This window comes from Diaporthe citri (assembly GCF_014595645.1).
Source record: "Diaporthe citri strain NFHF-8-4 chromosome Unknown scaffold_1, whole genome shotgun sequence".
NCBI classification, from domain to species: Eukaryota; Fungi; Ascomycota; class Sordariomycetes; order Diaporthales; family Diaporthaceae; genus Diaporthe; species Diaporthe citri.
In genome coordinates, this window is record NW_025064846.1 from 2,153,451 (window position 1) to 2,174,742 (window position 21,292).

A 21,292-nucleotide genomic window follows, 5' to 3' on the forward strand; every position below is an offset into this window, starting at 1 on the left:
CTTTGGGGGACTCGGATTCTCATAGCTCGGACACATGCAGTGTAAAAACTATTGATACAGCGACCTACTTGCGAAACATTCTGTATTTTCTTCTTCCTGTCATGTATTCCGTAACAACTTCTAAGGTACGGTTCTAAGAGCGAGAGTATGCCACTCATTCATGTAAAACCCGCTGGTTGAGTGAGGGTCCTGTGGCATGCCGGAAGGTACGTACCTCTCTCGGCTCACATCCTTGTCGCAATTAACCTCCAACCTGCAAGCTGTCGACAGCTGCAGAAGGGAGCTCAACTTCACTTTTTGTACAATCTCCCAGACCTTGCAACAACACCTTTCAATAACGCAGATCCATACCCTCAGACTTGCATATGATACCCTCTTGTCCGCCAAATATCTAAACGTCGATATCAAAGGAGCATCCAGCAGCGATAGCGCAAGATGTCAGGAGGAGCTGGCTACGATGCTGTGGTAGACGTGGACGACGAGGTAAAAGCCACCCAACCCACGGGAAACACACCCGCGCGGACACGCAACCCCGTTCTAACAGAAGCTTCCGCCCAGGGCGACCTCGGCCACACCGACCTCCAGGACGACCTCGAATTCCACAACTCCAACTTCTCCGAGTCGACGCCCGCGATCCGCAAGGCGCCCGGGTCCTCGGGCCTGCCGCTGCCGGCGACGGCCTCGTCCTCGGGCAAGCGCTACCTGTGGTCCATGTCCTTCTACGCGCAGTTCTTTGACGTCGACACGTCCGCCGTCCTGCAGAGATGCTGGGCGGCGCTGTTCCCGCGCGCCAACTTCCTCGACGTGCTCGAGGGCAACCCGGACCTCTACGGCCCGTTCTGGATAGCCACCACGGTGGTCTTCATCCTGTTCCTGGGGGGCACCATAAGCAAGTACCTCGCCACGACGGGCCAGGAGCCGTTCGTGTATGACTTCAAGCTCCTCAGCGGTATGTTCCCATCGCAACCCATCCCACCCATGCATTGTCGATGAGGGAAGTGTCCGCCTGCTTACATCGTGTTGCACCCAGGCGCCGCCGGCCTCATCTACGGCTACACCCTCTTCATCCCCGTGGCTCTGTACCTCGCGCTCCGGTACTTCGGCTCCGAGTCCGCGAACCTGCTCGAGTGCTGGGCTCTGTACGGCTACTCCAACCTCATCTGGGTGCCCGTCGCCCTGATCAGCTGGAGCCAGATCAGCATCCTCAACTGGGTCTTCGTCGGCGTCGGGTTCGGCCTGTCCGTGGCCTTCCTCCTGCGCAACCTGTACCCGGTCCTGAGCGCCACCGACAAGCAGACGAGCAAGGTCCTGCTCGTCCTGGTCCTGGTCCTGCACCTAGCCCTGGCCGTCGCCATCAAGATGCTGTTCTTTGCGCACGGCAGCCTGATACAGAATGAGCAGCCGGGAAGCGGCGTCGGAGGTGGCGGTGATGAAGGAAAGGCACCCGAGCAGCCACCGCCGCCACCGCCGGCGTTCTAGGTTGTATAACGGGCATTGTCGAAGGGGGCTTCCACGTTAAGTATGCATGGAGCTGCGGACTTGGGCGCGTTAATGATTGCATGTACACTATGCCGCTCAGACGGGTGGTCTGTTTTGCTGGCCCGGGGAAGGCATATATCAGGGGAACATCCATTTTCACAGTTACAAGTCCAGAATAGCATTGCTGCCATGCTCTCCAGCAAAACATTTTGCCCGTATGACCATATGAACGTATCTCTCTCCTGCAGCCGTACAAAGCCCAAACCTCGAACATCACCTCTCCACCTTGCCTCCCTTCTCAGCCCAGTCCAGCCAGCTGCCCGGGTACTCGCCCACCCTGGACCATCCCGCGTCCTTGGCCAGCCCAGCCGCGGCGCGGCTGCGCACGCCGGCCTTGCAGTAGAAGACGACCTCCTGGTCCTTGGCCGGCCGCGGGTACCCGAAGCGATCCTCGAAATCCTCCTCGGTGATGTGGAAGCTGTCGGGCTGCGACGTCACGGGGATGTTGACCGCGCCCGGCACGTGGCCGGTCGACTTGAGCTCGCCTGGCTCCCGGACATCTGTGGGGGGTTGACGGCGCTTGGGTCAGCTGGGCGTGTTCACTTTCGTTCTCTCCTCCTTTTCTTTATACGCCTGTGTGTATGTATGGAGTGAAAACGAGGGGAGGGGGGTTTATTTTCGGCCTGAAGGGGACGGAAGGGAGGGGGTTTGTGTCGTACCGACTACTACAACGTTGGGTTTCGGGTCTTGGGCGAGTTTTTGGATCTGTGTACCGGGAATATTAACTCGTCAGCCATTCTGTCCGTCTGTGTGTTTGACCGTGTTGCCTTCCGCCCCTCCCTCAGTGCCTGTCTGCCGGTCTTGTCTCCATTGTAGCCCGGGTTGGCGGGGTGGGGAGGAGGGGGTTTGAGGGGCCAATGCGCAACGTACATCCTCAAAACTCCATATCTTGCTCTCCCCGGGTTGCTGCTGGGAGTACCTGCGGATGCCAGAGGGAAAGGCTGCCGCGGCATGTCGTAGGGCCGGGGCCGACTGCCTGACAGCTAGCGGCGCGGTGCTGTGGAGGATGAGGGACCTGGAGCTAGCCACGCCGGTCCGGTAGGCGCCCAGGCGCAGGGTGTTTGCAGCGGTCTGCAGGGTCTGCGGCGATGCCATCTCTGCAGGATGGATCAAACAAGTGCCGAATGCAGGTGGGGTGGTTTGGGAGAGGTTGCGTTGGCTGGTCTTGCGGGAAGTGGGTTTCGACGGCAATTGAGCTCCTCGGGAAAGCTCACTCGGAGACGGCGGCCGGTTGCTCCCCCGCTGATGTCACCTGCGGGCATAGGCTTCGCAAAGGTTCGGGAGGTCCAGGGGTCGTGTTCATGTGTTTTCTGGTTGGAAGGGGCCCTGGATCTTGCGCAGATCTCTGTCTGGCATCCCAACCATTTGACAGCTCGAGTGTGACGGGTCGTGCCGCCGTGGTTGAACTCTAAGTCGGCCAATCGCCCTTGAAACGACGGCCAAGCTTCCCACGACGGATTGGTTCAGATAGAGTTTACAAGATCAGACAATGTTGCTTCCATCGTGATTCCACCGTAATGTAGTACCCGTCACAATCGCAAGGGTGTCACCCATGGGTCCGAGGACAACGACTGTAGTTAAAAGATTTACTTCTCATTGTAGCGACGCCTCGTGAGAAGTTCGCGTCGCAAAGGTGTGAGTTGTAGGTGTGAGTTCTCTACCGCTCTGCTCTGGGTGGAAGCGGTGCTTCATGACACCCGAGCCACTGACCTGTTCCTCTGGAGCTCAGTGGCTAAGAATTATGTACGGTATTAAAAGTTATTAAGCTGTGTCGTAACACGTCTAAAACCATGCGGTCACGCTGATAGGTCCGTTATACCAGCCGTGTCGTGCTCGCTCCTAGATTGCTCTGCATCTTCTACCAAATCCCCTCTACCACTTCCGGTCCTCAAAGGTCAAGGGACAGTCGTCCTGGGTTCTGTTAGCATGCGTCATTCATGAGGTTGGGGGACGACAGCGCGAGGTGGGCTTACCATTGGGAAGATGGTGGCAAACACCTTAATCTCCTCCGACTTTGATGTCGGGTGGTGCGTCCAGTCCATCAGGAGTGAGGCCTTGCCGATCATCAGGGCAAGGTTGAACATGGCGTAGTGCTGTCCAAGGCAGTAGTGAGGACCAGTGCCGAAAACCAGCCAGTTCTTTGCGCCCTTCTCCTCGGCATCGCCTGTGTAGTACCGCTCGGGGTTGAACTCGTCCGGGTTTTCGTACACTTCAGGGTCCCGTAGTGAGAGGTATGTCGAGGGGATGACCATGGCGCCCTTGGGAACAGTGTAGGTGTCGGTGATGGGGAATGCCTTCTTTGCAAGGTAAGGCACCATCAGCACAGGGGGCCGGTACCGCAGCAGCTCACGGACCACGGCGCGGGTGTACTTCATCGATTCGAGCTGGTCCAAGGTCAGGGCTGCGTTGATGTCACCGTTGCGGGTCTGGAGGTTTTCCTCTCTGACTCGGTCGAGGATGTCGGGCCGCTGGGCCATGATCTGAAACAGCCACGTAGCAGCGCTGCTGGTGGCATCTTGGGATGCGAAGAGGAAGGTGAAGACGGTTTGGGCGATCTCGTAGTCGGAGAATTCTCGCAGCAAAGGTGTTGGCTTCTCAGTCTTCTCACCCCTGGCCTCGGCCTCACGCCATCTGCGGGAGTCCACCATGCTCTTGACCCAGCCGTCCATGATGCAGGAGACTTCGCCTCCGGCGTTCATGCGGACCTTGCTCTTGGCAGCCGCCTTTGAAAATTCTGCAAGCACCATGTCTGCGGCCTTTTTACCGTACCAAGTCTTGCTATAGGGGATGATGAAGGGGAAATTGACCAGTTCCAAGGCCTCGGTAATCAGGTAGTAATCGTCCGCAATCCTCTTGACGCCCTCGTCAGACACGTAATGTCCGCAGAAAGTTCGCAGAGACACGGCAGTGATGATCTCTCGGAACTCAGACATCCAAGGCACGGGCTTGCTACCAGCATCCTTGGTGAGCTGAACCCACTTCTTGAAGTAGCGGTTGTACACGTCTTCTTGGCCGGGGAGGTAGCACTCCAGAGCCTGGCGCGTGAACAGTCCATTCAGGCCCTTGCGGAAGTCGACGTGAGGCTTGCCGTCCAGGAACACCCAGTTGTCAGCTCCGAGGAGCTTAGGGGCGACATCGACAACGCATGGCTTGACAAAGGTTGGAGAGTTGAAAACCTTGCGGGACATATCTCGAGTGGAAGCAATGATGACGAACCTTGATACAAAGAGCGTTAGCCCTTGTGAAATACTCGAACAGTCTCAGGGCGTGTGGGGAACACTTACTTGTGGAAGATAGAAACGCAGCTGAGTTCGCCGCTCAGCCATTTTCCGTAGTATTCTGAAAATTTGGGGTTCATGGACTGCAAGAAGGGTCCAATAAAGGGAGCCTTCCAAGATGGGCCAACGATTGAGCCCTTCTGGCGGATATAGCTGACTGCAAGCATGGAAATTAGCTGCTGAACTCTGTTCTGAGGCTCTTCGTCTTGTCGTGGCCGTTTTCCACGTTTCCCCTCGCCCCCTCTTCACTTTTTTCTTGGCTTTCCCGCTCATATTCACTCCTCTTTCGTTGCAATCGATCCTGGGTGATAACATACTTTGATCATAGGCGACTGCGAGAGCCACAGCGGTCCACAAGACCGTCCACAGGCTGGCATGAGAGATTGCGTCAACAACATATTCGAGCTGAAGTGGTATGTTGATGTTGCCGTTCTGTGGACTCGCCAGCGGCGAGGTGAAGCTGGTGGAGTTCGTGTCCATGCCGGGCACACCCAGTTTGCTGCAAGGGGGTTGAGATGCGGAGAAAGCTGTGCCTGTTCGGATTGGAGATTTGCCTTTTGCGTCTGTCCAACAAACAACAAAGGCAAACAAGACCGAAGAGGGAAAAAAAGATTGAAGCTCGGAGCTCCCTGGCAAGCTGTCGTTGGGCGCGCAGCTCGCAAGGTCGGCTTTGCGATCTGATCCTTTTTCTCTTCCCTCTTTTGAAGGCGCTGCCTCTGGATTGTTGGGGCCGTCGAGGTGTTGGGCCGACTACTGCGCGTTGGAAGGCGGGAGACGAGGGAAATGCAGAAGAAGATGGCAGGCGCGAGATGGACCCTGGGGCAGTCTCTGTAATTAATAATGACAACCAAATTCCAAAGCAGGGCCAGGGCGAGCAAAGCAAGGGTCGACTGGGTAAGAGGAGCTGGTCTTTTGCTGGGTCTTCTGGAGATAAAAAGTGCGGGAACAGGAGATTACACTACCAATGGGAATTCCCACCGTCGGATGCGACAATTGCGATTCAACTGTGCAGGTGCAGGGGTCGTTGTTGCCGGCTAGCGCGTGCCCGGTCTGCTTCTTGCTACCTGCTTCTTGCCTCAAGGTTCTTACTTAGTCGTGTCTCTATTGGGGGCAGTCTGGTGTGTGCAGAGTGGTGCCGTGCCCGACTTCACTTCCATGTCCCTATAGCACGCAGCACATTGTGACATCTCGGCCAGCTGGTCTGGGCCACCCTACCCAGGTACCGTCCGATGATTAGCACATTAACCCCCTGGGCAAGGTACCTTCCCGTCCAGGCAGTGGTAGGCGGGCTGGGAGGTACTGCAGGCCCTCGAGCTGGGTACCTTGGGGACCAAGGTGATGTCCATAGCCGATCAGTTCCTGGTGGGGAGCTATGGCCAATGGCAGCTACCAATTCCCCTCCCCACCCCGTAAGCGTAGCCGGACGGGCTGGACGGGTAAGCCAGACCCGCGTCAGGCCATGGCAGGTCATGGGAGGCATAGGTTTTGAGGAAGGGAGGGTCGTTGTCTCCCGGATGTCGTCCCACAAGGTTGTGCTACTCTACTACTGTTCCAGATCATCCTGCCGACTTGCGAGAGGTTATCCCACAGATTATCCCACAGATCCCACAGCAGGTCGTCCCACAGGCGATTCTTGCACCTTTCCTTGTGCCAGGAGGGCCTAGGCACGCCGGGGTACATTACTGCAGTCACCGTCTCAAACTTGTCCGAGTCTCTCTCTCTCTCCGCCAGTGATCGTCTATCATATCAACGCAGTCACATCACACACGCCTCCACACACACCCTATCGCAAATTGGGTTAATCCCATGTTGTAGAACCAACCTCTCCAGGTCCCAAAGCAGAGGCCGAAGATCTCTCCGCGCTGACACAGGTCCACAACATGTCATCTCCATCATGTTGTGATCCGCCGTGCGGAAATGGATACTGTACCCAGCCAGTCTAGCCAACCCAACCAGTCCCAGGTCTTCCGTCCACACACGCCGGTCACTGTTGCTGTGCCGCGACAATGCATTCGGGCTCCCAGGGTCGTCAGGGGCGCCAGTTGACGTAACTTATGGCCCCGCCCGATACAACCCTTGTCACACATTCTGGGCATCCTGCTACGTATAATATGCGACAGGCGACAACACATCGTATGGTTGCGCATCCCTCGTTCCTCTAGGCTCGACGATGTGGTTACATGCTGGGCTGAGGTGTGGATCCCCACTCGTTCTCGAAATCTGAAGAAGCTCGCACTTCGTTCGCCGGTATTGCCTTCTGGCCCAGCAGCCCGGGACCATCTGGGACGACCCTGGATGCGTCGCAACATTATCTCGAATACGCCGCCATGTCATTGGTCAATCGCACAGCTCGAGATCCGGATACGAGTACGAATAAGGCCGTTTGCAATCACGTCGTCCACGGAAACATCCTCAAGCCACAGGGCCGACTGCGCGCTCGACATCGCGACGCGAGAACATACCAGGTAGTGTGAATGCAGCTGGTCATCTCCCTTCCAATAGGACCCGCCACCACGATATTGCACACCCGAGCTAGTGGACTCGACCATACGCAAACTAGAAGCCCAATACGATCTCCGCAGGTCCCGTACGATGCCCGTCACATGCATCGACTCTGCGCCCTTTGTTGCTGCTCCGAGGCCGACGTTCGGGCCCAGGCAATCCCGACTGTGCGGGCAGAGGTGTCCGCTAACCTCCGTCCCCCCTGCCTGCACACCCTCGGGAGCGGCCATTCGGTGCCTTCGTTTCAAAACAGTCCACATCTCAAGTGACAAGTTTGTGAACTAATAAACTAGGATGGTTGTTTTTTTTTTGTTTTTTTTTTTTTCCAAGGCAACTGTTGCGGTCACAGGGGACACCGTAAAATATGGGTACCTGATACTCTTCCTGAAGGGGACGCCAACAAGCCGCAGCGCCAGCCGCTATCCGAGTTTTATGTGAGACTGTCAGCGGGATTTCGAAAACTTTTTGCATGCCTGATCAAGTTTCATGACTAATTCCGCCGAGTATTGACAACCTGTGCGTCTTGCCGACTTTGTTATATACACTCATTCATTCGCTCCGTGCCCTCTGCCCTCAGCCTCATCAGCAGAGCAAGTCATGCTTGTGTTTAAATTTGTGAACGCACGAACAGGGGCGAGGCCATGCTATCTTATCCTATCAGACGACGGTTCAACTGATTCGACAATGTCCGTGAATGTTTGCCTCGCTCTACCTTGGCCATGTCTCAAGCGTTGAGCTTAATCTAAGTCAAGCGGATGGCAAGTAGAGAGTCATGGACTCTTCTACGTCATTGAACCCTGCGCACATGATGCCACTATAAGTCAACCAATTGACTAGCAAATCATTAGAGAAACGGCCATCCTTGTCAGAAGTATACGCAGTAAGAGCAACCAGTGTTCAGACCATCTGTCCAAAACCAAAGATAGACTAGTATGGCGCGCCCGAGGCCATTGTGGCATCGCAGGAAATCTTTGGGCTGACGAAAACTGTTCAAACTAATAGTGTAGTTAGTTCCCTCGAGAACAGTGCTTGCGCTTGACGATTTCAAGTCCGGTTGTGCATCGTGCAGACGCCATGGACGCGCACCTACTTGCCAGGTAGATGGAGCTTGGGTTCCCTTCGCTGAGGTTCATCCCAAGGTAGATATTGCCGAGCGAATGCCTTTTAAAGACAGCTTTTGTGAGCGCATTATGGTTATTTTCATGCCATATACAGATATATATGTGTACTTTTCCCATTGCGTTCCACTGCAGTCGAGGCTCAAACTGATTTCCCCAGGGTTCTAAAGATCCACGACCGGTATATCAACTCAGTGTCTACGCTGTCAGCGGTTGTTTTCAAAACCTACCCTATCAAGTCCATGAAAAAGAGTTGGACAAGGCCGTTCACCTCGAAATATGGTGTATACTTATACAGCAAAGCATTATAGCATCAACCCTGCTTTTCGTTGCCCTTCTCATGATTGAAAAATCTTCTCTTTGAATCTTGATTTAGACTCAAGACCTTGAGCTGTTCCTATAAGCAACACTCGTCACTACGGACAAGCGACAGTCCGCTAAGATTATGTGAGTAACACTCATGCCTATATGATTATTTTGCAAATTAAATTCTACGAGCCATGATGTAAACGTCCGGAATATGTAAGTCATCAGGATCCCTCTCCGGCACATATTCTCGCGTCTTGTTAGGATTTCAAGATCGGACAGCGGAACCACTCATTCTAATCTCTTACTGATTTGTGAGATACAAGAGGAGACATTCCCTTAATGATGGGGACCTTTCCAACACATTCTTCAAGTCCGTTCTCGTAATAGTCGCGCACCCTCTATGCCCCAAATTAGGAAGGCCAGGCAAGACATTTTGGATATGTCATACTGAGAGACTAGGTAATGGCAGTATTCATTTCAGTTGAGACTTCATGGACTCTCAAGCTACAACAGGCTATCTTGAAGCCCATTTAGAAAGTGTCGTCCGAGATGTTTGCATTCATCTTGACGATCGTTGGGCTGTATTCAGACGAGTCCTCAGGTTCCATGCCGGCCGTCAAAAGTATGTCATCAACAATCCGCTTGCTTGCCTCTCGAGCTATACGAGCAGTTAGATAAGAGTTGACCAGTGGCGGTTGGGGCGAGGGGTGGCTGTGGGTTGAGCTACTTACCTGGGGTCTGGAGCAGCTTCGAAGGGGGCAGCGCGAACTGGATCGTCTTGGGCGGACTCATCCCGCCATAGAGGCCGTCGTCATCCTCGTCGTCGCTCTCCCACGTGATCTCGTCCTTCTGCCGGCCCCTCTTGCCCTCGTCCACATAGACGTCCTTGGTCTTCTTCGCGGTTGCAGGCGTCTGGACACTGACGCCGGGGGTCCGCGGGGCACCAGACGCACCACTAGGACGCCTGACACGCGCGCCGCCCCCGCCGCCGTACTTCACCGGGGACATGAACGCAGCGCTTCGGAGCGTCGGGATGGCCATCTCGGGGGAGGACTGTGGGGAGTTGTCCTGCCATGCTGGCTGCTTGCCCTTGTCCCCACCCTGAAGCTGGAGCTTCTCGGTGACCTTCCACTTGATGGGCGAGACGCCCGTGGGCTTGTGTGGGGTTGCTTGGATGCGGTAGTTCTTGTCCATGACCCGGTGGAGCAGAGGGTCCTTGTTCTTGTGCGCAGTGGAGAAGATGTCGTCCTGTGTACCCTCGTCCGCACCAAGTGATGACCGTGGGGTCATGGACATGTCAGGCAGTCTGGTGGTGTGTTGGTGAGGTAAGATGTCGGTATCGGAGTCATCACCCGAGGCATGGTTATCTTCACCCCTCATCTCACGCTTCAGCTCCTCGTAAGGTGAGCCAAGCTTGGCGAACTGTGGCCGTGACTTGCTTGCCGGTGCTCGAGGCGTGCTCCCGGTAAGATCCCCGTCCCCGCCATCGAGCAGTGAGTCGTCCTGTGCTTGGTATGAGGCATCCTGATGGGGATCTCCGCCTTCCGGGCGCGGCGTGTAATCCGCTGTCGTCTCACCATGCTCTGTCGTCTCATCGTGGGCCGTCGTGTCCTCGTCGGCAGCTAGCTCCTCATACCCCGACAACGACACGTTTGCGGATGCCTCGAAGAACTGCTTCCAGAACTTCGACGCCTCCCACACGGCCTTTGAGTGCTCTCCATACTGCTCCACCAGGGGCAGGATGCTCGTGGTGACTATGCGATGCGCCCTGCTGAAGTTCGAGTCGATCTCTGTGCTGTGTTAGTGCACTCCAAAATGACCTGTTCGCATCCAGGATTTACCTACCTTGCAGAGTGAGTGTGATGGATTGCTCTAGCCTTTCCAGCTCCTCGGTGAGGGTCAGATTCCTAGCTGCTGAAGATCCTGCCCGAGACATCTTGGTTTGGCTATGGGCTTGACGGGCCTCAAGATTGGGTTTAAGTCGCGTCTGTCGTTGAACTTGACGCGTTGCGGGGCAGAACGTTGATGCTTGGTGGGGGTGTTGCTTTGCAGGGATCCGTAAATGAGCAGGCACAGAGCGAACGCATGTACCGCCAAAGTACCCACGCAATGATTACCCAGCTGCAGGTGGCTTTAAAATAGCCGGCGGGCAACGGTCTCGCGGCTTCGCTTTTCTCATATTCATTCATTATTCATAGTAATACAGGGTATATCCAACATGCAAGCACTTTTTGTCCCCGTTCCAGCTACTCCTAATCCATAATGGGCCAGAATATGTGCCGAAGTCTCTATCCTGACTGCCCAAGCGAGTGCCTCTTCGCCTTCCTCCGGTCACTATGAGAGGAGAAGCTCCACCACCAAGAGTCTGCTGGTCTTCTGCTCTTTAACCGCCCCGTCGACCGCGACCTCCCCTCCCACGACCTCGACCTCGCTTCCTTCCCCTCCCTGGCCCTCCTCTTGTGGGCCTCGCCGCTGGAGCTTCCTCTTCTTGCTGCTCCTCTGCCTCCTGCTCCTCCTCGTGTTCTTCTTCTTGCTCTTCCTCGCTTTCCTCGTCGGAGGAGGACTCCCCCTGCTCATGGGACTCTCCATCTCCATCTCCGCCCTCTTCATCATCGCCGCCTTCTTCTTCCTCGTGTTCCGCAGCCTTGGCCTTGGCCTTCGAGGCTGCCCGTTTGGAGCTGCGCGTGCTGCGTGCGCTCCGTGCCGACTTCACTGCTGGACTAGACTGGGCCTCTTCAACGTCTCCATCGTCCTCGGCCTCCGAGTCTTCGACCGTGCTGGAGCGACCCTTGGGCCCTTCCCCGGCGCCACCGCGCTTTCGCTTTCGCGTCGAGGCAGGCGATTTTTCTGCTGTTGATGGCGACGATGGCGCCTCGCTGGGATCTGCCAGTGCTCGCTGCATTATCAGGTCGCCGTAGTCCTCCCACGGAAGATCGAAGTCCTTAAATCGATCGTCGAAATTGGGGTCCTCCAACAAGTCCATGTTATTCTCCCGCTCGTCTATCAAGGGCATGTTGTAGAACTCGTCAAGCTTCTTCCAGATCCCCGGTATGCGGATGTGGGTGTAGACAGCGGGGTCGTAGCCATTCGTTCGCAGGTGTTCGGATATGGCGAGCATTCGAAAGTGTTTGTGCATTCCTGATTGTGACGAGGTTAGCAGCTGTCCGACGCTTCGACCGTTTTGGGTGAGGTTATCGCGCGCGCACCCGCTGGCTTCCAACGCACCACTGCCTTGAACAGCATGGAGACCTGATCATCAGTCCACGGTGAGGCTAGATCGACCGTATGTGCTAAATTGGCGGTAGCTGCAGTTGGAGTGTCCGCCGCCTGTGGGGTGTCGACGTCCATCGCGTCATCATTGCTCACGGGCGTGGCCGTTGTCGACGCGCGAGCCTTCTTTTTCGGAGGCATGGTGCTTGCTCAGGTGTCTGAAGAGCTGTCGCAACGAGAATGTCGGCCTTTGGGATTGAAGCAGTCGATCTGAAACCACCTAGGTAGTAAAGGCACAGTCCAGACTGCAATTGACCACTCGGCAAGGGCGAAAACCCAAGGGACCGGTTGATTTGATGTGATGAATGAGTGAATGCAGCAAGCTAAGTAAATACAAATCTACTTGGGAGCTCTCTGGACGCCCGCACCTGGACTAGGGTAGGTACATTGCTGGTACACCCGGGTGAAGGGTTAGGGCAACAACAGTCTACGCGCTTCAGCAGCGATGTTCAACGTCTTTAGCATACTCACTCATCTCAGAGCAGTGGGCAACTCATGTAAAACTATCTATTACTTTAGAGAGCTGCATCAAGCAGTCATGCCTGATTTTTGACAAGCCTCCCCTCTCATAACTCATTCGACAGGGAAGCTGCCCAAATCATGGCGTCCTTCGCAACGGAGGATGAGAGTGTCGCCGACCTCTTCGTCCAGCCAAACTTCTGGAAGTCGTCTATGCTGCTAGACTCACCTACGCCCATCGCGAAGGATTTCTTTGATCTTTCCGACACAAGTGAGTGGCTAAGATTGCTTGCATTTGAAACAGATCCTAACTCGTCACTAGCCAGAGTTAATCCCATTGTGAGCGATGTACTGGGCCTTCCGGATGATGGATATTTCAAGCTTCCCCCAGATCTCAACACTGCGTCCACGCCTGAAGATACAGCGGACGAAGAGGCAGGAAACACCAACAATGAGCCTTTGAAAAGCCCAGGCCCGGACTCCGATGTGGACCCGTGGATGTTCCCTCAAGATGCTACCCAAAAGGCTGCGGATCTCAAGACGTGGGATGGCTTCGATATCCCTGAGGCGCATCTCAAGCCGACAGCTTTCATCACAGAAGCTGGTACGGATCCGTACGATTCCTTCCTGGCGGAGGAAAGCAATCCATGTGGTGTCCCGTCTCATGGATCTTATGAGACGCTGGACCCAAACGCTTATTCTGCCTGTCTCCTGCCGATGTCACTTGGCCGTGACTCGGTTTTATTCTCATGGAATTCAGAAAAGAAGACCTTTCAGCCTTCCCTACCTTTGACCAAAGTCCCCGGCTACTCCGGAGAATCTCTCTCTGCCATACTGCCGCTTTGCACTTCCTGTGGCCAAGCTCATCGCCGTCTACGCTCGTTCATAAACAAAACTTACTCGTCGAGTGCAAGCCCGCCCCGAGTTGCACTTGCCAACGCCCTAGACAGCTTGCTCCTCGTCATCCAGGATGAGCTTGGACGCCGTTGCTTGAGGACTGCCTCAATTCTCCAATTGCAATCACTTGTTCGCCCAGTGTTTCGCCTGCTATCATATTACTACAGGCTCATCATCAAGATCAAGAGGACGACGAGTGACGCAGATCTACTGTCTCTAATTTACAATGAGGCCCAGTCTGCAGAGATAAGTGAGCCAGTCCTGAGAGACACTATGGGTCAGATCCTTCGAATCGTCTCGACGCCATGGACTGAATTTGTTGAAGAATGGATTGGGCTGAAGCCGGAAGAGGGCACGCGGATCAACAAATCTGGCCCGGGAAAAGCCTTCGTCAAAGTTGAAAACAACATGTGGATAGACGACCAAGGATTCGAGCTGGAAGAACCCGATTATTTCTTGGACTCGGACAACATGCCTAGTTTCATCCCTGATGATGTTGCTCAGGTGATTTTCGAGACTGGGCGGAACCTTCGCTTTCTACAGGAGAGCCACCCTCAGCATCCGATGGCGTCAATCGATGGCGTCAGCTCAGCCACTGTGCCGAGACTTGAATGGCAGTATGACTGGGAGTCCATCACGAGGGTCGAAGAAAAGGCGCTTGAATATCAACGTGCCGTGCTAGAGCTGCTCCAGCAGACGCGAGATAGCAGTGGAAGCACTGCACAACAGCCACACAACAGTGTTATGGTCCATGATGACAAGCTGCTCCAAGTCTTTGGCAAAGATGAGCAGGATCTTCAACAAACTGTGCTGGCCTCGATTGCGAGCTTAGATCGACCGATCGAGAGGAAGGAGACATGGAACCAATTATCCGAAATTCTCAGAGGGAATCTGTTTGACAGCCAAGGGCAGCAAGCATCCACCACAGTTGCTGAGTTCAGCCCTCACTGGTCGCTACTGCCGTTACTATCCTTCGGACCGATGGTGTACGCTCAAGCTCGTCTAATCAATCGCGAATGCCTGCGGTTGTTGTTTAGTGAACATGGCTTGCGGAAGCATCTCGCACTCCAGAGGGCGTTCCAACTCTTTGGCAACGGCATGTTCTCAAGCCGTTTGACGAACGCGCTGTTCAATTCTGATATGGAGACGACTGAGAGACGGTCGGGCATTTCCAGATCTGGCGTCACCATGGGCCTACGCCTGTCGAGTCGTGAGAATTGGCCACCGGCAAGCTCAGAGCTGCGGCTTGCGCTCATGGGCGTGCTCACAGAAAGTTACCAGCAAGAGACCGGCACCGATAACAACGGGCTACCCGGGGACCTCAGCTTCGCCATCCGGGAGCTGTCGACTGAGGAGATGGAGAGATGCATGGATCAGGGGTCCCTCGAGGCCCTCGACTTCCTGCGGATGTCTTACAAGCCTCCGCAGGCGCTGGCCCCAGTCATTACGCCGGCGTCACTTGTAAAGTATGATCGGATCTTCAAGCTCATGCTTCGCGTCTTGCGCATGCTGTTTGTGGTGGACCAGCTCTTCCGCGACATTGCCCTAAAGACATCACACTGGGCAAACCTCGACGATGTGTGTGTGCGCTTCCGCGTGGAAGCCCACCACTTTGTCACAAATCTTGCCCGCTACTTCTTCGACACAGGCATCGACCAGCCATGGCGCCGTTTTCAGACGTGGCTGGACAAGATTGAGAAGGGGCTCCAGGACAGCGGTCTTGACAAGAACTCCGCAATCGTGAGCCCAAAGAGGCTTGGAGAGGAGCACGAGCGGACCCTCGACGATATAGCCCAAGCGCTCCTCCTGAGGAAGCGGCAGCAACCAGTCCTCAAACTACTGGAGGAGATTTTTACGCAAATCCTGCGATTTGCCAGACAATCACGGCTACGTGCACCCAGCGACGATGACTCGGTCGAAATCAAGAAGCTGTACAAGGCCTTCCGCGAGAAGGTTGAGATCTTCATTACTGTATGTAGAGGCATGGGCGAGAAGGCTGGGTCGAGGAATGACAGGGAGTCCAGTGGGCGCTCGCAGGAGAGCGCACTTGCGATGCTCGTGCTCATGCTCGACATGTCGAACTATTACACGAAGCGCTAGGTTGAGCAATCGAAATGGGGATATCTACTGTCAGGACGAAATAGATTCGACGACGACAGCAAATATAGAATAATGCATGTCTTTTGGCAAATATGGCGTCGCCTTCTGAGCCCGACAGCAACCACCAGACTCGCCAAACCCCTGAGACACAACAGCGCATCATGAAACACTGAGAATTGTGGCCTTGCGCTGCACCACAACGAAACACGAGTACATATTTGATGCCAAGAACTTCACGTATCTGTTCCTTTTTATGGCAGCAGATCGTTCGCCTCGTCGAATGAATTAAGGACGGGAGGTTACAGCTCAGGTTCGAGGCTTGCAGCTCGCTGATACCCCAGACCTTGCAGTGCAAACCCCTAGGCCATGCATGCAAAGACACTCTGCGGTAAATGCTCCCGTTGCAGGAGGAACTCCCATAGGCCTTCTTCCTTCGACTCCTTGCCTATAAGAGTCCTGGGCTCCCGTGCTAGTGTAGAGAACCCCTGTGGGCGTACAGACTCGCAATACATATAACGGAATATCTATATTGATGCCGTATTTCCGGCCCTGGCATCACGGTCTACTGGGAATGGCACGAGCGCATCTGTCTCTGGATGGGCGAGCAAATCGGCAGCTCTGCGGCCATCCAAGGCGAGGCGAGAGGGTCACGACCCTGAACCAACCCGGCGCAAACCGCCCGCCCTCACTTTGCAGGCGATTCTCCTTGGCCAAAGACATACACGTTCGATATAAGCTACGGTGGCCTGGCCACGACACAGCCAGGCCCCCGGTATGAGCAGACGTGGCCATTGTTTGTGTCGGTCAGTGGCGAGGGGCCGGAGACAGGCTGTCGGGTACGACGCACACATAGATACCACACCGTCTACCCGACGCCCCCTGACAGGCCTGCCATGTATGCGAGTCTCCTGACGATCGTCAGATGCGAGCTCAGCCCGGCTGGCTTTCCATTACGAAGCGTTTTCAGCGCTTAGCGGGCTGTATTTTCTCATTGGCAGATAGGACCGCTGCACAAGCAGCCCGGCAGCACAGGCGGCCACGCAGCCATGCAACCATGCAGAGAGCCCTCGACGAGGCCGGGTGGACCTTCTTGAAAGGCATGTTGGCTCAACCAACCTGCCAACCTCGAGACTGTTCGAGGCCCTGCAGATCCGCTCTCGTGTCGTGCACTCCGCGTTTTGATAGCGAACCACACCTGCCTCTGGGCAGCAAGAGAGGTGTCCTGAACGCACGCGGTACCGAGGCGAATAATCTCTCAGGCTCCCAGGGATCTGAAACGCGCGCAAAGACAATACCAGACACACCGACAGACACAGAAGATCAGGTAAGAGCACAACAATAACAACAAGCACAGTCCAAAACGCGTGACGCGTTCTGGCCCTCCCACACGGTACGCGGCAGACTGCAGCTCCGTTTCTTCCAATCCTTCCACGGGGCCCACCTTTGCTTCTACAACACCAACCTAGCCCGTTGTCGCGAGATCCGTAGCGGAACTTGTGCACGGGACGTCGCAGCCTCTTCCGCTGCCGTCGCGATGGGAGCGTTTCCGGCGGCGCACCGAGGCGCAAAAGCTCCCATGTGCTGGACTTGCATGAACCTCGCTGTCTCGCCCCACTGGGTTACAAGGCATGTTCGTGCGTGCTCCCCCTGGCGAAAGGGCCTCGTTCGCTCTGTGCACACTGCGCAGGAAAGACACAGTACCTGACGACCAAGTAACTCCTGCGAGATCGGTGGGGCCTGCCTGGGTACATTACCGGGGACAGGACCACACCGCCCGTTGAGCTTCAATGATGCCTGCGCGTGTCAGGGGGAGAGGTCAAGGGTAGCTTGGAAAGGGTCCTGCGAGCCTGCAGACGGGAATCTCCATTGTTTCGACGTGGTCACCAGTTTTTAACCTCATGGAACCAACGGTGGGCGCATGTACAGTACTGCGCAGAAGGGGTCCAGCCACAGAATGGGGATGGTTCGGTCCCCTTTTTGTGTGCCTTCTCAGATTCGAAAGATGCGGCGGAGTTGCTGCGTATGATCTCGTCCCACGACTGCCGGGCCCAGAATTTATTGCTTGTCTTCACGTCAGACCTGAGATCTGGCGGGACTCACAAAGCTGGCGGCAGCCGCAGTGGAATCCAGAGCTTTCCCATGGAGTCGTTTCCGACGCGCCCCAGTGGTTGGGCACCTCGAGCAGCAGAATGCTGCAGCGCAGCCCGACCTCAAGCAAACCAAACAGATGCAAGTAGAGTCGAGATGACAGGATCTTGGCCTAGCGTCATGCTATTGTCCTGCGTTGGCTGAGAATGGCCTTCCTCGGCCAAATTCCAGCCGACTCTTGTCATGCAGCTGCTGCCATCCGCCGTGGTTGACTCGCTTGTCCGGCTCGGACATACTGTGGTGGTGTAGAAGGATGTCCAGCTCGCTCCTGAGATAATCACGGGCGGCGAGGGATGGATGGCATCTCGCGCTTTCCGTTCATACCCGCGACCTATCGTACGCCCGCCCTGCGATGTTCGGTCCTTTTTCTGAGCTCTGGACGGTGAAGTGACGTAACGCACGAGATTGCCCGGGACATACGATGCAGACGCGAGGCACAGCGGCCTCATCATTTCGTCCATTATTCATACATCTGTAACCGGGCCGTAGCACTGACTTGTGGTGGGCCCGGATACCGTCCGAGGGATGGGAGTGCAGCGACTCGAACACCACACTGTCAAGTCTACCGCAGTAGTCTGTTGACAAGTCGAGGTCGCCTCGCTGCTGACCTGTTGCTCCGGAACCGTGTTCCTCACTTCCGCCGACCTTCAGGAGGCCGGTGACAGCGTGCAAGTGATGCCCTGGGAACTGGGAAACCAATGACTCGTGGTATCGTGAGAATCGCCAGGCTGCGGATGTCGCTCGACGATCTGCCTGATTACGGCTGTCAAATGCCAAGACATTTCTATTTCGATTGCTGAGCTCGACGCAAGCCTGGAACGAGTTGTACCCCGAGTCGTTCTGGTCAAATGTGCTCATGATGCCTCGTCACTCGCCATCTCGCCCAGAACCCCTTGAATCTCGGGATGGTCGCCTGTTCTCTTTCGTAATTATGTCGTGTGCAAATCGATGCGGACTGCAGAAGTGTTGACTCGAGGGGCAGCCTTGCCCATGTATCTGGTACATCGGTCGCCCTGCTGGCCCGGGCGAGGAGTGGTAAGATGCGCATGGCATCACAACGTGATATCTCAACGCCGTGGAGGGCTGGCTATGTCACGAGGCTTCACTCCCTGTCCATCTTCGTTGCATTTAGAGTCGGATTACTGAAAGGAGCCCGTTGCAAAGTCATAGGCTTTCGACCAGGCAGTCTGGTCTACGGGGCGGTGGTGCGAGGTGACTTGGATGGAGAGACCATCAACAATCCCCAACAACAAAGGCGTGAAGATTGCGAAGTAGATCAACCTGCCTCGACCAATCTAGGATCAATCTTCACCTCCCATCTCTCGATCTATCGCGGTGCCCTTTCCAGACGTCATCCTTAAGCTTCTGCTTGAACAAGACGGCTCCTGGACGGGGGAGGAAGGCACGGTAAACGCCGAGTCTTGAGTCGACCGCGATGAGGCTGTCCGGTTACCTAAGACGACATCGACGTCCTTGAAATGTTCGATGGCCAGGATCCGAACGGACTGCCGCTTTAGGAAACGCCGCTTGTGATTTTGGAGGCCGGCAAGCCACACTCGCAGGGTCCTGGGCGGTAAGAGTTGCCTGCCTGCAGGCGAGAACCCCCTGCAGACATCCGACGGTATCAATGGGTCGGACGGGTAGCTCCTTCGTTGTCCACGCCGTCGTCGCGATCGCTAACTTGCATCCGACGAACACACGTGCTTTTCACGGGCGTCGCAACAAGCCTCGGATTCACTTTCCGCATTCATCCATTCCTAAATGCTCCGGTCCAAGGCCAACGACAGCGCTAAGTACATATGTAGGTAGCAACTACTGCATCGCGTTTCGCGAGTGAGCTGAGGTTGGGTTTCAAACTTCCGCCGCTCAACTCTCAATTTCCAAATCGAGGTCTGGTCCGACGGGTGGTATCCTTGTTGAGCAGTGTGCCGCACCGCGAACTGCAGCCAGGCATGACTGGCGAGAAACTCGACATTCGCAAACCGCGCGGGGCGCTGTGCGGACTTGATCAGATAATTCCTATCGGCTCTTGTCGGAGACGATGCAGATGATGCTCAACAGCAATTCCAAAGTCTGGTTCATGGCAGGCTGCTCGGAAGAATTTGCTCGCATTCGCATCAAGGCCAGATAATTTCGGTCAAGTACCCCGACGCTCGTTGTTGCCGAGTTTCGACAAGTCCACGGCAAAACCCCGGCCAAGAAAGGCGGTCAGCTTTTGAAGAGCCGCGCATGATGTAAAAATCGTGCAGCCGAGTAGCCAGGTCAGGACAGGGACGTTGATGCCGGCTAGGGTGCCGCTTGATGTGATGGCAAATTCCGAAGTGCCTTGACTCGTCTGTCCCGCGGAATAATTCAGAACCTCGATGGACGCAGCCCCGTACCTGGCCTGCCTGTGTGGTTCCTGTGAGGCTAGACACTACTGCGCAGCATTGTACTTCTCGTTTGTATGGATTCCGTAGATCAGAAGAGGGTCGTGATAGTGCCAGATCTCTTAAATGGGTGTTCTCCAGGTTCCAGTCTCTTTGTGATCCGTTCTGGGCCACAAAACAAAGCTGGTGGTGTTCCACGACGGCTACCCACCGGTTCGTCGCCATACGTGCAGTGCACATGGCGGGAGTGGTGCGCATCGAGCCATCCCGACGTGGTTAGACCGTCCTGGCTGAGGATTTTGAAAGGCTGAAAAGGGAAGTCAAAGTCGTGGCCGAACCAACTGACGGGCTCTAACACCTTGACAACACATGGTGCAAAATCGCCTGGCGCACAGCCAGCCCAGCAGCAGTACTGAGCGATGGGCGCTGTTACCCTCGACAGCTCCACCGGCTGTCCCATGCCTCTGGCACGCTGTCTCCCTCTGGCACCGTGCTCCACTACTGACGGCAGACAAGCAGGTGGCCAGGGTGGGTGCAACCGCACGATCTTGTCTGCTCGCTAGTCGGCACGCCGCCACAAACCGGGGTGTGCGTAGCCAGCAACCAATCACCATGCTAAAATCAAATGCGCTCTCATTTTACAAATCGGAAACGCCGGGTGATCTCCGAGGAGACAGCCACTGCGAGGGGTGCAGAGTGCGCAAGCAAAGCCTCAGTATTCCTCAAGGCCACCGCTCGTGGCCAAAATGTTGATGGATTTGTTTCTGGAATGGACAAGCCGTACTGTGCCGGTAGCAGTACGGATGTACACAAGTGGCAAGGTTTCGAATACTCCGCTCCACCTTCAATGTGCGCTGTCTTGGACCTGTGGGTGGATTCGAGAAGCTATGGACAGCACGTCCCTGGCCGGTGGAGCACGTTGGCGGCAGGGGACGGCAGGAGACAGCAGCGGGTGAGGGCCCACTTGGAGCTCTGTCAATGTCAATCAACACAAGGTCAGGGGCGACTGTCGGCCAACTTCCATGGTTCCAAGCTCGCTGCAGTGCTCTTCGGAAGAGGGTTGACATCCTCATTCGAGGAGCTGAAATGTCTCCCCCTCCAAAGTTCTCGAAAGACCCGTCGCTCCAGGCCAAACCGTCTGACCTCGAATCCAACCTCTTATATGCGAAATGCTTAGTCACCAACTCTGCTGTCATCAAAGGATCAGCTGTGATGTAGACTGCAGATTTGGTGTCGTACAAGATCCTAATGTGCGTGCTAACGAAAGTGGATTCGCGATGCCGCCGAAAGAACGTTCGGATGG

The 21,292-nt window shown here is 55.5% G+C and overlaps 7 protein-coding genes across 7 annotated transcripts; 2 read left to right on the top strand and 5 right to left on the bottom strand.

The window, feature by feature from the left end:
• Positions 1-435: 435 nt before the first annotated feature.
• INS49_000557 (uncharacterized protein) lies at positions 436-1,479 on the top strand (the record flags this gene model as incomplete). The annotated part of the gene is made up of 2 exons (XM_043161394.1): positions 436-949; positions 1,031-1,479. The coding sequence occupies 2 exons, from the start codon at positions 436-438 to the stop codon at positions 1,477-1,479; spliced, it is 963 nt and encodes a 320-aa protein (XP_043029900.1).
• Positions 1,480-1,752: 273 nt separating this feature from the next.
• On the bottom strand, positions 1,753-2,634 carry INS49_000558 (uncharacterized protein; the record flags this gene model as incomplete). The annotated part of the gene is made up of 3 exons (XM_043161395.1): positions 1,753-2,039; positions 2,199-2,244; positions 2,410-2,634. The coding sequence occupies 3 exons, from the start codon at positions 2,632-2,634 to the stop codon at positions 1,753-1,755; spliced, it is 558 nt and encodes a 185-aa protein (XP_043029901.1).
• Positions 2,635-3,411: 777 nt separating this feature from the next.
• Positions 3,412-5,297, bottom strand: INS49_000559 (uncharacterized protein; the record flags this gene model as incomplete). The annotated part of the gene is made up of 4 exons (XM_043161396.1): positions 3,412-3,450; positions 3,513-4,755; positions 4,824-4,974; positions 5,135-5,297. 4 exons carry the CDS (start codon positions 5,295-5,297, stop codon positions 3,412-3,414), a joined length of 1,596 nt encoding a protein of 531 aa, XP_043029902.1.
• Positions 5,298-9,276: 3,979 nt separating this feature from the next.
• On the bottom strand, positions 9,277-10,682 carry INS49_000560 (uncharacterized protein; the record flags this gene model as incomplete). The annotated part of the gene is made up of 3 exons (XM_043161397.1): positions 9,277-9,404; positions 9,478-10,536; positions 10,592-10,682. 3 exons carry the CDS (start codon positions 10,680-10,682, stop codon positions 9,277-9,279), a joined length of 1,278 nt encoding a protein of 425 aa, XP_043029903.1.
• Positions 10,683-11,129: 447 nt separating this feature from the next.
• INS49_000561 (uncharacterized protein) lies at positions 11,130-12,157 on the bottom strand (the record flags this gene model as incomplete). The annotated part of the gene is made up of 2 exons (XM_043161398.1): positions 11,130-11,884; positions 11,953-12,157. 2 exons carry the CDS (start codon positions 12,155-12,157, stop codon positions 11,130-11,132), a joined length of 960 nt encoding a protein of 319 aa, XP_043029904.1.
• A 459-nt stretch (positions 12,158-12,616) lies between these two features.
• INS49_000562 (uncharacterized protein) lies at positions 12,617-15,472 on the top strand (the record flags this gene model as incomplete). Its single annotated transcript, XM_043161399.1, has 3 exons — positions 12,617-12,746; positions 12,798-13,089; positions 13,540-15,472. The coding sequence occupies 3 exons, from the start codon at positions 12,617-12,619 to the stop codon at positions 15,470-15,472; spliced, it is 2,355 nt and encodes a 784-aa protein (XP_043029905.1).
• Positions 15,473-17,938: 2,466 nt separating this feature from the next.
• INS49_000563 (uncharacterized protein) lies at positions 17,939-18,478 on the bottom strand (the record flags this gene model as incomplete). The annotated part of the gene is made up of 1 exon (XM_043161400.1): positions 17,939-18,478. One exon carries the CDS (start codon positions 18,476-18,478, stop codon positions 17,939-17,941), a length of 540 nt encoding a protein of 179 aa, XP_043029906.1.
• Between the last annotated feature and the right edge of the window lie 2,814 nt (positions 18,479-21,292).